We start from the raw sequence: 14,744 nt of genomic DNA on the forward strand, positions 1-14,744 counted from the left end.
ATTCAATTTCTCTCCCAGTTCCAAGGGGAGCCCAAGGTGCCCAGCCAAGCTTCAGATAGCTAGTTTTCACATGCTGAATTTGGAACAAAATCACCCCGTTTCCCCCTGATCCTTCATGCCATGCAATGAAGGAGCACAGCTCTGCAGTCTTCAGCACACAAAGTGTTTTTAAGCATTGTGTCTTTTTAAAGGATCCTGTGAATGGAAATGTGATCTGTCTCTGGGTGGAGAAGGTGTCAGCCAAGTTTTGAGTGTGACTTGACGTATGAAATGTAAAACTCCTCTGGAAATCATGTCACAGCCTCACAGGCTGGGGCTGCTGAATAGGGAGGGCACCGTAAAATGTAGTAGGTGGTTTATAGGACATCTGGAGAGTTTAGCCATGTTCCTGCTAATGTTTCTCTCCCTTCTCCTGCAGCTGAAGGTGCCCATGGCAGACAAACCTGGGAGCACAGTGAATTTCCGCAAGTTGCTGTTGAATCGCTGCCAGAAGGAGTTTGAGAAGGACAAGGCTGATGATGATGTCTTTGAAAAGAAGCAGAAGGAACTTGAAGCTGCTACCACTGTAAGTGGTGTTTTTCCTCATAAGCTCTCAGAGCTGCCTCTGAAACCCATCTCTTTTGAAGCTGGCAGTCAATTTTAGGAGGTTCCACGTAAACATAAGGAAAAACTTGTTTATTGTGAGGGTGACAGAGCCCTGGGACGGGCTGCCCAGGGAGGCTGTGGAGTCTCCTCTGGAGACATTCCAAACCCACCTGGACGTGTTCCTGTGGGATCTGCTCTAGGTGACCCTGCTCTAGCAAGGGGGTTGGACCAGATGATCCTTCAAGGTCCCTTCCGACCCCTAATCTTCTGTGATTCTGTGATTTGGGGGGAATTTTTGAGTTGAGAGTTTCATTCTGTCGCTGTGGCCAAGTATAATAAACAATGTTTGCTTTGATTAGCAGGTTGTACCAGCTTTTTTTGTTTTTTAGGAGAAAAAGGGTAAACAGGGACAACGGGAACTACCAACTTGATCTTTTGAAGAGTTTTGTGCTCTGTGAACATGTTTTATTTAGAGCTGTTTCTCTCTTATACAGCCGGAGGAGAAGACGCGGCTCCATGATGAGCTGGAAGAGGCCAAGGACAAAGCCCGGCGGAGATCCATTGGGAATATCAAATTCATTGGTGAGCTTTTCAAGCTGAAGATGCTGACAGAAGCCATCATGCATGACTGTGTGGTGAAGCTGCTGAAAAACCACGACGAGGAGTCCCTCGAGTGCCTTTGCCGCCTGCTGACTACCATTGGCAAGGACCTGGACTTTGAGAAAGCAAAGGTAGGGCAGGACTTGAGGGGGGGGAGAGCTGAGGTTTTCTGGGCAGGGATGGAAAAATGGGTGTGGGGTGTTTTTATTTGAGGATGTGTTTTTTTTCCTTCTGGAATTCCTGTATAGCCTGAGGAAATCATCTCCTCTTCTGTGGATGTTTCATCATGACCTGGCCTGGCTCCCTTGTAGATTCTGTGTTGTTTTCAAAGGTGTTTCTCCAGTTGTTGGTTGTTCCCAAATATTACGTCCAAAAACACAGTCTAGAAATGCTCAATATTTACTTTTTTCAAATGAATGTACCTCTTATCTGGTCGTTTCCAAAACATTCTTATCTAGAGTTGTTTCTTTACCACTGAAGGGCTTTATATAACCTACCAAATCTACCACTTAATGTGTCGTTTAGGTTCAATCTGAAAAAACCCCTCACTAACTGGCCTAAACCCCCACAAGAACCTTGGTGGGTTCATTGATTTGGTGTCATTGTTGTCTCCAGCTCTGCTGGAATGAAGCAGCTGTTTTAAAGCTGCAGTGCTCGAGCATCCTCCTGCCCTCTTCCCAACAAATGTATATCCAGCCTGGAGCATTACACACTCACTGAGCTGCTCCTGGCAAAGACAATCTCCTGCTGCTGCTGCAAAAACCAGGCTGGGGATGAAAAAGCACTCAAGGGTTTTGCCAGCAATTAGTGGGACTCTGCTCTGGAAACAAACTGAGCTTAATGGTTTCCAGCTGCTCAGGGAAGGGAGTTCCCTTCCAGTTTGCTGGATTGCAGGGATCACAGCAGATCAATCCTGATTCTGATGGAGAAACAAGTTTTCCAGACTCTTTGTGGAGCATTGACCAAAATAGTGTGTTTTACCACCAGTGCCCCAGGGTGGGTCCCCATGGCTGTTGACACAACAGCCCATGTCTTACTGGGGCAGGTTTGGAAGGACCAGAAGTGGGGACTAAATTTCTCCACAAGCTTTTGGAAGAAAACAGGGTCTGACTTGTAAGCAGCAGCTGAGGTCATACTGGATGGGTTCTGGATGCTCTTCTGGTCTCTGTGAGCATGGGGACACTGCAAAAGCCAATGTTTTGGTGCACTGGCTGATTCTGCAACCTCAAGCCATGGCACTGTGTAGCAGGCAGCAAGGAGCAGCTTGCAGATGTCATGGCACCCCTTGGGAGAAGCTGCCCCTGTCCTGTCCTTGGGATTTGTTATTTCTATCAAGATGGAGTGAAAATCCTTTATTTTCTATTAATGGGATAGACATGACACATTTTTATTGAAGCTGAAGTGTTAGTGAGAGTTACAATTCAAGCTTCTGGACAAAGTCCATTTCAAATATTTTCCCCATCGTTCCTCACTTTGGAAACATTTGCTCTCAGAGCTGAAACTTTCCAGGGCAAGGCCAGAACCACATTTTCATAGGGTTTCTCTTGTTTGGTTAAGGGTTTAACTAGTTTTTAGTGAAGGGAGTGGGCACCATTTTAGAAAACTGTCCTCAAACTTTTTTTGTTTTGTTTAAAAACACAAGTCTTTTTGGAGCAAAAGGCTTTTTGGAACCTGGTGAATCAAATCGCGACCTAAGGAAGGCTTCTCTCCTGATACCATTTCATGTCTTAGTGCAAACTGATTTGGATTCCATCACATCATGACTCTTGGGATGAAAAGGAGCTGGTGGGATTTCATCCTACAGCTAAGCCCATTAAATGGTTCCTTGCTGACAGAAGTGGCACTTCTGCTGCTGTTTCTCTTGCCTGACCTGGCTGAGACAGTTCTGGGAGGTGAAGCACCAAAACGATGTGTTCAGGGTTAGTTTGATGCCTCTTCAGTTTCCTGAGCCAGTTTTTCTTGGCCCGAGATGAGCCCACAGGCTGATAGGAAAAGGAGCTCAGAGGTAGGGCAGGACTTCTATTTAGGTGGCAGTAGATCAGCTTCACTGTGCCATGAGAACAACCACATAGATGTATTTTGGTTTTTTAAATGAGTGACAAGTTTGTTACCTACGTGCAGAGGGTGGAGGTTATTTGAGTGATTGAAAATGCAGAGCAAGCCTGTGCTAAGTTCAGGAGGTGCCAACAGACTTGTGCCTCCTTCCTGCACACCCTCCTTCTTGCACACCCTGCACTGAGCACACTCAAACTCACCCTGGGGGGAGTGTGTGAGACCCTTCTCTGAGAGGCCCCCAGATGTGTTTCTGGCACAGAAATGCTGTAATGCAGAACCCACTGACTCCCCACCTGAGGGAATAGTCTCATTTTCTGCCAACTCACATTGCTGCTGCTGTTTCTCTTGTGTAGCCTCGCATGGACCAGTATTTTAATCAGATGGAGAAGATAGTGAAAGAGAGGAAAACATCTTCAAGGATTCGGTTCATGCTTCAGGATGTAATAGACCTAAGGCTGGTAGGTACAAACTTAAGTAACTAAAAGAGCATGTTCCCTATCATAGAATCACAGAATCATTTTGGTTGGAAACAACCTTTAGATCAAGTCCAACTGTTACCCCAGCCCTGCCAAGGCCACCACTAACCATGTCCCTCAGCACCACATCTACACAGCTTGGAAACCCCTCCAGGGATGGGGACTCCACCCCTGCCCTGGGCAGCCTGGGCCAGGGCCTGACAACCAATTCCAGGAAGAAATTGTTTCCAAGATCAAACCTGAACCTCCCCAGGCACAACTTGAGGCCGTTTCCTCTTGTCCCATCCCTTGTTCCTGGGGAGCAGAGCCCGACCCCCCCTGGCTCCAACCTCCTCTCAGGCAGCTGCAGAGCCAGCAGGTCTCCCCTCACCTCCTGGTCTCCAGGCTGGACACCCCCAGCTCCCTCAGCTGCTCCTGCTCAGGCTTGTGCTCCAGCCCCTTCCCCTGCTCCCTTGCCCTTCTCTGGACTCACTCATGTCCAGGCTGGAGGAGCTCCCATGCAAGAGCAGGAATTTACATCAGAAGTGGGATGTTAGGGTGAGATCTGCACCCTTTATCTTCAAAGTGTGGGTGTTTCAAGACAAGGACTCTCTCCATTTTTGCCTTACAAAGGCCATGGTGGGCAGGCATTGAACTCTTGCATCAGGTGGTTTGGTTAACGTTGGACACATTCCCACAGCAGCTTTCTCAGGCTGCTGGTCCAGTCCCGTGGCAGCAGAGAGGCCTGAGCTCTCCTCACAGGAGAGGTTTGGGGTGTTTTTGCCCACAGAAATTCCCTGTGCTTCTCCATGACAGCCATGCTGCTTTGCTGTCCTCATTTCCATGCACTCTGGGTGTAACTGTTTCCTGCAGCACTCACTGGTGCTGCTGGGACCAGAGTGCTCTGAGATGTGTACCCCCACCAGTGAGGGGACTGGTTAGTGTGGCTGGAAAACCTGTGAGGGCTCCTCTTCCACAGCAGTGTGGATTTCATGGAAAGATGGTCCTGGATCAGCCTGCATTGCCAGCACAACGAGGCATCTGCTCACTGGCCATACTGTGCAGACAGCAGTGACTGGAGTCTGTGGTGTTGGTGGGTCCATACTGAGCTCCAGAAACGAATAACCTGGTGTAGACAAGAGCAGACATGGTGCAGAGAGAGACCTGCCCAGGCTGTGATTAAGAGTTTTGAAGTCAGTGCAGTGGAGGGGTGTCTCGACACCCTGCAGGTGAACATGTTGCACAGACCTTCCCCAGCATCTGTGATTTCACCCATGTTGGTGCTGAGAGCAGCACAGCTTCAGCCATGGGACAGCACTGGACTGAAGGCCTGAGAGGGTTTTACTCCCCCTTGCTGTCTGGGAGGTGGTTTGGGGTTTTGTGGAGGCTGAAGGCACCATTTTGACTGCAAGTTACAAAGATAATGGCCTCAAAAGTTGCAGTGAAGTTGTAGCAAGATGAAAAGCCAGACTGGTCATTCTGGTGAGAGCTGGATCTGTGCAGTATGGTTGAATAGACACATCAAGCATGGAAATATTCTGTGGAGACACAGCTCCACCTCTCTCTGCAGGATTCCTGTCAGCCATCCCCATCCCTGGAGTGGCAAAGCACCATCTCTAGATGAAATGGAGTCACTTCTTGCCTCTTTATTTTCAGGGTCTCATTATTTTTCCTCAGCTTTGGAGGATGGGCTCCAACAAGCACTGTCAGTAATAGAGAGTGACAGCAACTTCCCTCTAGTCCATCTTGCTCCTCTGAACCTAGACAGATTGGAAAGCTGGGAATGTGCAGGATGCTATGGGGTTAAAACCTCTTGAAGTCAGTCATGCCTCTGCAAAGTGAGGTCTTCACTGCAGCCTCCTCTCTCCAACAAAGCATGTTATAATCATAGAATTCCAGACTGATTTGGGTTGGAAAGGACCTTAAAGATCATCCAGATCCAACCCCCTGCATGGGCAGGGACACCTCCCACCAGACCAGGTTGCTCCAAGCCCCATCCAACCTGCCCTTCAACACTGCCAGGGATGGGGCAGCCACAGCTTCCCTGGACAACCTGGGCCAGCATCTCAACACCCTCACACTCAAGAATTTCCTCCTTATGTCCAACCTCAATCTCCCCTCTTCCAGTTTTAATCCATTCCCCCTCATCCCATCCCTCCCTGCCCTTGTCCCAAGCCCCTCCCCAGCGTTCCTGGAGCCCCTTCAGGCACTGGAAGCTGCTCTAAGGTCTCCCTGGAGCCTTCTCTTCTCCAGGCTGAACCCCCCAACTCTCCCAGCCTGTCTCCAGAGCAGAGCTGCTCCAGCCCTTGGAGCATCTTTGTGGCCTCCTCTGAACCCACTCCAACAGCTCCAACATTCCAGAGTCTAAACACCAGTGTATGTCGTTTTGACCTGTGGTGCTGGAATAACCATGTCAGCAACATCCCCTAGCACCACAAAATCTTCCTCAGTCCCCAGGGGGCAGCCCCACCAACAGGTGACAGTGGTGGGAGGATTAGGCCTCATTGGTGGATTTGTGTCCTACATTCAGGGTGCTCTCTGGAAGCATCTCTGAGCATGTGCTTGCTGCTTTCCTAGTGCAACTGGGTGTCACGGAGAGCAGACCAGGGCCCGAAAACCATCGAGCAGATCCATAAAGAAGCCAAGATTGAAGAGCAGGAAGAACAGAGAAAGGTCCAACAACTCATGACCAAAGAGAAGAGGAGACCAGGTAAAGTAAAAGCCGAGTTGGCTGCTCCTTTTATTCATTTCACAGCCAGTGGCCATAGAGGGAATCCCATGTGCAGGAAAAAAAAATCAGGTTTTTTTTCCATTAGTGTAAAGGGAATTGGGGCCTGGTTATGGCTGGGGCTGGAGAAGGAACAGACATGCCATGGATTGGCTGTGTGGCATTTTGGGGGCAAATCCCTTGGGTAACAGTAAACAAGGCCAATAGCTTCTTAAGTTTCACATTCGTGCAAACCATACCTGATGGTGTGACAGGCTGCCAGGGAGCTGTTGGAGCAAGTTTCTGTGCAGGAGTCAGATTTGCCACCCATTCTTACCTACAGCAGAACCCAATTTCAGGAGAATAGCATCTAATTTTGAGAGTAACCACATCAGCTGTTAAAGTTGTGAGGTGTTCACTGGGCAAGAGAAAGAGTCTTGGCATGAATTTAAATTATTACCAGCCCTTGAAGCTGGCAGCACCTGGAGATGGATTTGGAGTGACTGGGAAAGTGAAGACTTGGGGGTGGGCAAGAATAAAGTGCTCATTGGGATTCTTTCATACTAAGGATTGTGAAATGGAAGAGCTATGAAAACAGGGCCTAAGGAACATACACATGGACTTCGTTTTAATTATCCTAAAATTGACCTCAGGAGGAGGTCAGGAGCTGGGGACTGCCTGAGGGGTTCTGGGTCTGGACTAGCCTGGTGCTGCTGAGGTCTGGGCAACAAGAGCAGCTTCAGGTTAGGAAAGACATGTCTGCTCCTTCTGTGAGCTTGTGACCCTGCTGTGTGCACAGCTGGGTCCAGATCCCTTCACACACTGAGAACTCATCCCTAAACCTGGGAGAATCCCAGCCAAAAAAAGCCCTGGAAAATGTCAAAGCTGTTTTATAATATCAGTCAAGCAAGCTAGTTATAGACCCAGAGAGTCATGGAAGGGCTGGGGTTGGAGGAACCTTAAAGATCACCTACTTCCAACCCCCTGTATGGGCAGGGACACCTCCCACCAGCCCAGGCTGCTCCAAGCCCCATCCAACCTGCCCTTCAACACTGCCAGGGATGGGGCAGCCACAGCTTCTCTGGGCAGCCTGTTCCAGGGTCTCACCACCCTCACACTGAAGAATTTCCTCCTCATGTCCAACCTAAATCTCCCCCTAGTCATGTCATCTTAGTCTGAAGAAGCCCTCTGAGAGGTGGGATTTCTGCATAGAATTGTGCTGAGGCTGAGCAGAACTGTGCCATTTGCTTTTCCTCCTCCTGTTGAACTTGGAGATGATCCCCAGGTTCTTAGGAGGAGCTAAGGGTGGTTGTGTTTGTCCTCTGGCAGGTGTCCAGCGGGTGGATGAAGGTGGTTGGAATACTGTGCAGGGGGCAAAGAACAGCAGAGTGCTGGACCCCACCAAGTTCCTTAAAATCACCAAGGTAGGTGCCAGCACACGACTCACACAGAGCAAGAAAAATGCCAAGGTCTTACCTCACTGTTTCTGTCTCTCTAGGAAAAATCATGATGGTGTTTACAGGTCAGAACCTGCTTTTTTGGGTTGTTTTAAATCTCCAGAGCCAGTACTGTGTGTAAATGAAGCACAAAGGAAGACTCTGTTGCCTTCTGAATGTTCCTGTTTTGCTTATTCTAAGGGAAAGGAGGATGTGCTTTTATTAGGTGTATAGTGTCCTTTTAGGGACCTGGAAGTTCTCTTAGTTGGAAGATGTGCACCCTCTGTGATGAAAAGAGGATGAGAGTTGAGGTGTTGTGTGTGGTGGTGATGCAGCACATCTCCTGGCTGCTACAGCAGGGGTGTCCAACACCTGTCTGACAGAACTCCTGGGCTGCCTCCAGTTTCAAGACTGATGCTGCTTCTCAGTAGAACGAGGATGTTCCGTTAGAAAACAAAACATTCAGACGTGTCTCAGATGGCAGCACTCCAGGCCTGAAAGGTTCAAGGAGCACAAGAAGAGCCTTATTGGCTTTTGCAGTGCTTCTGGGCCTGTGTCTGGTGCACTTGCATCCCTCAGTGTGTGTTAAACTTTCACACCCAACCTCCAGATGAGCATCTTCATGGTATTTTACTATTAAAGTGCCACTCTGGGGACATCTATTTCAGGCTGCAGTTTAGGCAAGATTGGAGTTTTCTCCTTTTTTAATTATCTTCAGAACAGCTTTGGAATTTCTTGCCAAGGAAAACTCCATATTTCACATAAGTTAAGAGTATTTCCTAGATATCCCTTGTCCCAGTGAATGTCCCTCTATCTCAGTTTTACTCCCAGTGCTTGAATGCTCAGAGAGCTGTGAAGCAGAACCTGGACTGTAGCTCTGCTGCAGATCAAGTTCAGTTTGTTCCTTGTGCAAGTCATAAAACAAGACTCCAAAACTTAATTAGCAGGAGGGATTCAGGCTGCTTTTGTCTGGCCATACAGCTCATCTGGGAAAAGTCCTTCTATTCCATTTAGTTCAAATCCAGCACAAACAGAACTAGCTCCACAACAGCTGCACGGTCAGGAGGAGAGAGGAGCTCGTAAAAAGGGATCTGCAGGGTCACAGCCTCCTTGTCAATCAATTCACCTGCTGAGCATTGTAAAACTGAGTATTCTCTTGTCAGACAATACTTTTTCCCTCCTGCAACCTGTTGTGGTTCTTTGCCCTGTGAGTTTTGTTGTTATGCTGCAGATTCCCCCCATGGCAGGTGGGTGTAGTGGGCAGCAGAACAGTTTTACTCACCACAAACAAACTGAACATCTTTCAAGTATTGATATATACTGTGCTTTTTCCTCCTTACTGAGCTTCATAGTTCTTAATGAACAGAAACTCCTGGTTCCTGTGAACATGTTTCACTGACACTTCGGAAGAGGCTGTTCCTCTGTCTTCCAACAACATGTTAAAGCACATTTTGGTGTTCACAAGACAGGACTGTTGCCCCAAAATGCAGCATTTATAGTGAAGACCTTGTGATGGTATGTCTTGATGTGTTTTACAGCCCACAATAGATGAGAAGATTCAGCTTGTGCCTAAAGCCCAGTTGGGCAGCTGGGGAAAGGGCAGCAGTGGTGGAGCAAAGGCGAGTGAGATGGGTAAGTCAGGACGGGTCCTCACCCTTGGCTTTGGTGTCACCATCCTTGCCAAGAGCAGATTTGGGTGGGAATGCTCGTCTGTGTGTGTGGCTGCCTGGCAAGCAGGGTCAAAGTGGGGCAGGACCAGCCCTTTCCCTTCAGTTCTCTCCCCAACACTCCCAAAATCATCTGTTGCTTAAATGATGATATAAGGCCACAGTGTCAGCAGCTACTGACCTTGTCATTGCTCTCCTCTGTGTTGTCTTTCCAATCTGGCAGACTCCTTACGACCAAGTGCCACTAGTTTGAACAGATTTTCTGCACTGCAGCCTCCAGTCTCATCTGTATCTGCCTCATCTGCATCCTCAGACTTAGATTCTCGCAGGGCCTTAACTAGGTAAGCTCCCTCCTGGTGATCCTCCCTTCCGCTCTCGCACGCCCGCGCTTCTCCCTGCCCGCTCTAGTTCCCAGCACAGAAATAAGAGAATTTTGTTGAGTTTCCAGGAATGGTTTGGTGCTTCCCCCACCCCACCTACTTTGAGCTAACTTAAAACACATGCATCTTTTATATCATAGGAGAGACAGGTGGTATTAATTTTTAAAGCCTTTATGGTGAATCTTTTCATTTTCCGCTCCTCAGCCTCCCTTTGTCTAAAGGGTTCATCTCCCAGGAGTTAACAGGTTAAAAACTCTTCAGATAAAATGTTGTGATAAATAGACATGCAGGTTGGATTCAATGGTCATGGGTTCAGCCAGGTCAGTAGGTTTCTTTATGCAGAAAAATGTGCCTAAAACCTTGCAGAAATTGAGCAAGGCTCCTCGGACACTGTGTCCAGCCCTTCCCACGAGGTGTGAGCAGGCCTGCCCCTTGGGGGTGCATTCCTCAGGCTGTGCTGTGCTCTCCCACACCCCCATTTCACCAGGGCTAGAGCCACTCCAGCTTGTAGCATGAAACGTGGATCAACCCTCAATAATTTATTAACTCGAGACACGGTTTATAAATGTACAGTTCACTTAAGATGTTGCTGTGTTCCATTAGACACCAGCTGCAGGACTGGTTTCCTGGATTTATCCCTCTGTTTTCCCTCCTGTCTCACCTAGAACTCTGGTTTACTTGGAGATTTTTCCATTTTGCTATTGTTTTGCCCATCTTATTAACACAGTGATTAATAAGGCAGGTCCTTGTTGCCTCTTGCTGGTAACCTTCAATATTCTGAAACTATTTTTCAATAAATGGGTAAAAAACCCCATCCTGCTGATACCATCTCACAGTCGAGCAGTGCCTGTTACAAAATTAATCATCAATTCTAGAATGTATATAATTTCTAAATTATAAAATTCACTGTTCCATACAGAAAACAGGTGCTGTAAGGACTATACTGCTTTTCCCTGTGTTCTTCAGGAAGCTTTGGCCCTGCCTGTCCGCTCTGTGGGTATTTGTGTGTCCTGGTTTGAGGACATTGTGTTTGTGCATCTCCGAGACTGGAGTTAATTCTGATTTGATTCTGTGTGGCTGCATCTGTAGAAAGTCAAGACACCAGTCCTGCTGGGTGTGGGTTGGGGTGTTTTCCCTGCAGTCCCTACAGAGCTCCCTAATCCCTTGTCTGACACGACCAGCCTTGGCAAGCAGGGATCTCGCTGGTGTCACGACCTCGTGTGTGTTTTTGTTCCGCAGTCGCGGGAGCACGGGCAGGGAGAAGAATGACAAACCTCTCCCACCTTCCCTCTCCCGCCCCAACACCTTCCTCCGGGGCAGCAGCAGTAAGGAGCTGCTGCTGGACAATCAGGCACAGGAGGAGCAGAGGAGGGAGATGCTGGAGACAGTGAAGCAGTTAACAGGAGGCATGGAGATGGACAGAAACAGCACAGAGGCAGAGAGGAGTAAAGCCAAGGAGTCTGGTAAGTGGCTCTTCCCATGCTTAGGGAATCTCGCCGGGCGTGTGAAAAGGCATAAGGGGAAAATCTGTCAGGACAAGTGACATTTCTGTGCAGTGGTGGGACTGTTTGGCCTGTAGTGAGGCATTGTGGAGCTGCAGTAGCTGTGATCTGCTCCCAGAGGTTGGGACACAGCTGATCCGTACAGGCCTGGGTGTCGTCTCCTCCACAGCTCCTCCTTGGGGCTCCTCAGAGTGGAAAGGCCAGAGATGGCAGCAGAACACCAGTGTTGTCTCAGTGGTTCTTGTGTCACTGTTGCTGCTGGTTTCTGGGTTAGAAGTCTCCAAAATCCATGTCAGTTCTACCGTTCTTCAGTGCCCAGTAAGGCCACATCTGCCCTTCCCAAACATCTCCCAGGGCCAGAGCAGTGGTTTGGGTCTGGGACAGACCATGCACCATGTCATTTCAGTGCTGCCTTGTCGCCAGCCCTCCCTCAGGCAGGTCTCAGTGCAGTGTGGCATTAGCACCCCCAGGGATGGCTTGTCACCTTGTCACTGCTGCAGCTCCCGCTCTGCTCCTGCCACCTTGAGCTGACTTGTCAGTGAGAAAGTATTGAGGACACTTAGGGTGATGTTCCCTGCAGGCAGAACGTTTGTGATAAGTGCAGGGCTCTGCTCCTTCCCTGGGAAACATCTAGAAACTGCTACAATGAGGAACAGGTCTCAGCTGCCATGGCACCACACACTCCTCTGGAAGCTTTGAGACTTTGTGAAGGGCTTCAGATTTTGGAGGTGGTACCAGGAGATTGCTTCAGGTTATTGCCCATCACAATCAGCATGTTTAAAATTTGCAGCTTGCTGTAACAGCTCCAAGTTTAAGTAATTAATGTTGATAGAGAGCTTTGAAGCTGTTGCATCCTGTGTCACTGCCAGCTGTGTTTCTGTGAGACTGACTTACAGAAATATTGGGAGTCCATCCAGGGGGAAATGTAGCCAAGGAAGAAGTGACCTGTGCCTGGTGATGGGACAGGGAACACACCCTGCTCCAGTGAGTTCTGTTTGCAGGATGTCATCTCTGAAAATGGTGCTGATTTTCCTTTTCCAAATGTGGTTTGGGTTTGTGTTTTTTTCTTCCAGCCAAGCCAGAAACTCCCCCAGCTCCTGCACAAGAAAAGCCTTCACTATCAGAAGAGGAAATAGAGAGAAAATGCAGATCTATCATTGATGAGTTCTTGCATATTAATGATTTTAAGGTAAGCAAAATAAAAAACCTCCCTTGAAAAGCTCAAGTCCCACAGACCATATTTTCTCTCCAGGAACAGTATCTTTGTACACAGAGGGAACAGAAAGGCTGGGACCTGTCAAAATTCAGGCAGCAGCTCCACGAGCATTTTTAATACACTTGTCTCCCAAACTTGTGTTCTGCCCTGCTGGTAACAGGAAAAATAGCCCAGCCTGGGTGTTTGAAGTAGCAAGATGTATGTGTATCCGTCATGAATCACTGAGCAGCTCCATAATAAAAGTAATTTTGGAAGCAGAAAAGCTATTGGGAAAATAAACTGAGGTTTTCCTTCAGTTATCAAAGCATGTGCTGTTCTGATCTGGAGGCAGATAAAGCAATGCTAAATATTGAACAAATCACTCCAGAGTATTTTTAATAAACACTGAAAATTACTGAGCAGCTGTCATCACTTTCTAGTTAAAGGTTGAAATTTTGTTTCCCTTGTAAATGGATTTTTAGCTTGTCCAGGGAGATGGAGAGATGTGTTACATTTGCTGCAAAGCTGATTGGTTTGATCTTTTGCTGAAAGAAATTTTTAAAACCTGCCAACTTTAAAGTGGCAGCACTAGGGAGTTCCTGGTTTGGCTGCTTCCACTTCATACGGCTTCCAGTTAAAATCATAGGATTGTGGAATGGTTTGGGTTGGAAGGGAACTTAAAGACCATCTAGATCCAACCCCCCTGCATGGGCAGGGACACCTCCCACCAGCCCAGATTGCTCCAAGCCCCATCCAACCTGCCCTTCAACACTGCCAGGGATGGGGCAGCCACAGCTTCCCTGGGCAACCTGGGCCACGGTCTCACCACCCTCGCACTAAAGAATTTCATGTCCAGCCTAAATCTCCCCTCTCCCAGTTTTAATCCATCCCCCCTTGTCCCATCCCTCCCTGCCCTTGTCCCAAGTCCCTCCCCAGCTTTCCTGGAGCCCCTTCAGGCACTGGAAGGCTGCTATGAGGCTGCTGTTCCTCCTCAGAAAGAGGAATATTCTTGTGGTCGATTGTTTTGGATTCATACTCACATCTACTCACCAGGAGAAATTATTAAATCCTGGTTTGGAGAGAAAAAAGAAAAATGCACTTGGATTTGCAGTGTCCCCAGCTCGCTGGCCTGGCAGGTCTCCGCAGGAGGAGTCAGGGGTGGTGGGGCTGGTTAACAAAGGACTTCAAAGTCTAACCTCTGGGTGTCTGGGGCTAAGGGGCTGCTTCAGCTTCTGCACTTGCAAATGCAGTGACATTTTTAATGGCTGGATGGCAATAGAGTTGAATTATATGAGACAAGTGCAGCTCTGGTTAAAAAAAGTACATCAGGTTGAGGGAGCTTGTTTGCATTAATGGGTTACTTGCTAATAATGCCCTTCAAATACAGTGTGCACCAGAGCTGCAAATGCAGCTGAACTGCCATGAGTCAGACCATAAATGTGTTAGTGCACAGAGCAAGGAACAGCCCTTTCTCATGGGTTTAGTTTTCAGTATTTAACCTGATGGTAAATTAAAACTGCTGAGCTGTGTGCTGGCATCTGGTGACAGCAGGGATAGCCAGTGGAATGTTCACCTGTCTGTCCTGGAGACACTGAGATGCCCCAGGCAGGTCTGATGGAGGAGCTGGGGCACCAGGCAGTGACCTGCAGGAAGGAGCTGCTGGAGGCCTGTGGAAATGCAGCAGGGGCTGCCAGTTCATGGTGGCTAAAGGCATAACCTAAAGCAAGGAGCAGATACCTTCAGTCAGGAAGCCTGTTGAGATCCCTTGAGCTGAACCTAGGTCAGTGGAAACATCTTTGCTGATGACATCGGAGATTTTTGAAGTGTGACATTGAGTGTTTCTCTGAAAATCTCTATTTAAGGGTCTGTTATTTGTTTAAGTTATAAAATGCACATGCCAGAAAGTAGAAGCTTTATAAAGAGAAAATCTTTGTCCGAGTGCTCCCCAAACATTTTCTGCTTCTTTATATGGTGTGGGTTTGTAACACGGGCACTTCTGTGCCAGATCAGATCAGCAATGAATCTAACCTGGTGTCCTCTTCTTGGCTTGGCTTAACATTTGATGAAAGAATAGGCAGTTCGGTGGCATCCAGAAGACAATTCTGTCCTTTCCCTGAGCAGCCAAACTGTACCCTGAGGCCTGATTAGGTTTATAAATTCTG

At 48.2% G+C, this 14,744-nt stretch overlaps 1 protein-coding gene across 14 annotated transcripts in view; it reads left to right on the forward strand.

Annotated features, from left to right (window-relative positions):
* EIF4G3 (eukaryotic translation initiation factor 4 gamma 3) overlaps nt 1-14,744 on the forward strand; it is a 152,682-nt gene that overhangs the window by 125,162 nt on the left and 12,776 nt on the right. For all 14 annotated transcript variants that reach the window (XM_051637339.1, XM_051637340.1, XM_051637342.1 and 11 more), the window contains 9 exons: nt 419-565; nt 1,080-1,316; nt 3,594-3,698; nt 6,273-6,405; nt 7,732-7,826; nt 9,377-9,470; nt 9,729-9,846; nt 11,125-11,348; nt 12,461-12,576. In XM_051637339.1, the coding sequence (XP_051493299.1) occupies nt 419-565; nt 1,080-1,316; nt 3,594-3,698; nt 6,273-6,405; nt 7,732-7,826; nt 9,377-9,470; nt 9,729-9,846; nt 11,125-11,348; nt 12,461-12,576 (1,269 nt within the window). The remainder of the gene's footprint in view (nt 1-418; nt 566-1,079; nt 1,317-3,593; nt 3,699-6,272; nt 6,406-7,731; nt 7,827-9,376; nt 9,471-9,728; nt 9,847-11,124; nt 11,349-12,460; nt 12,577-14,744) is intronic.

The sequence above is a fragment of the Apus apus genome, chromosome 20 (assembly GCF_020740795.1).
Source record: "Apus apus isolate bApuApu2 chromosome 20, bApuApu2.pri.cur, whole genome shotgun sequence".
Lineage (NCBI taxonomy): Eukaryota > Metazoa > Chordata > Aves > Apodiformes > Apodidae > Apus > Apus apus.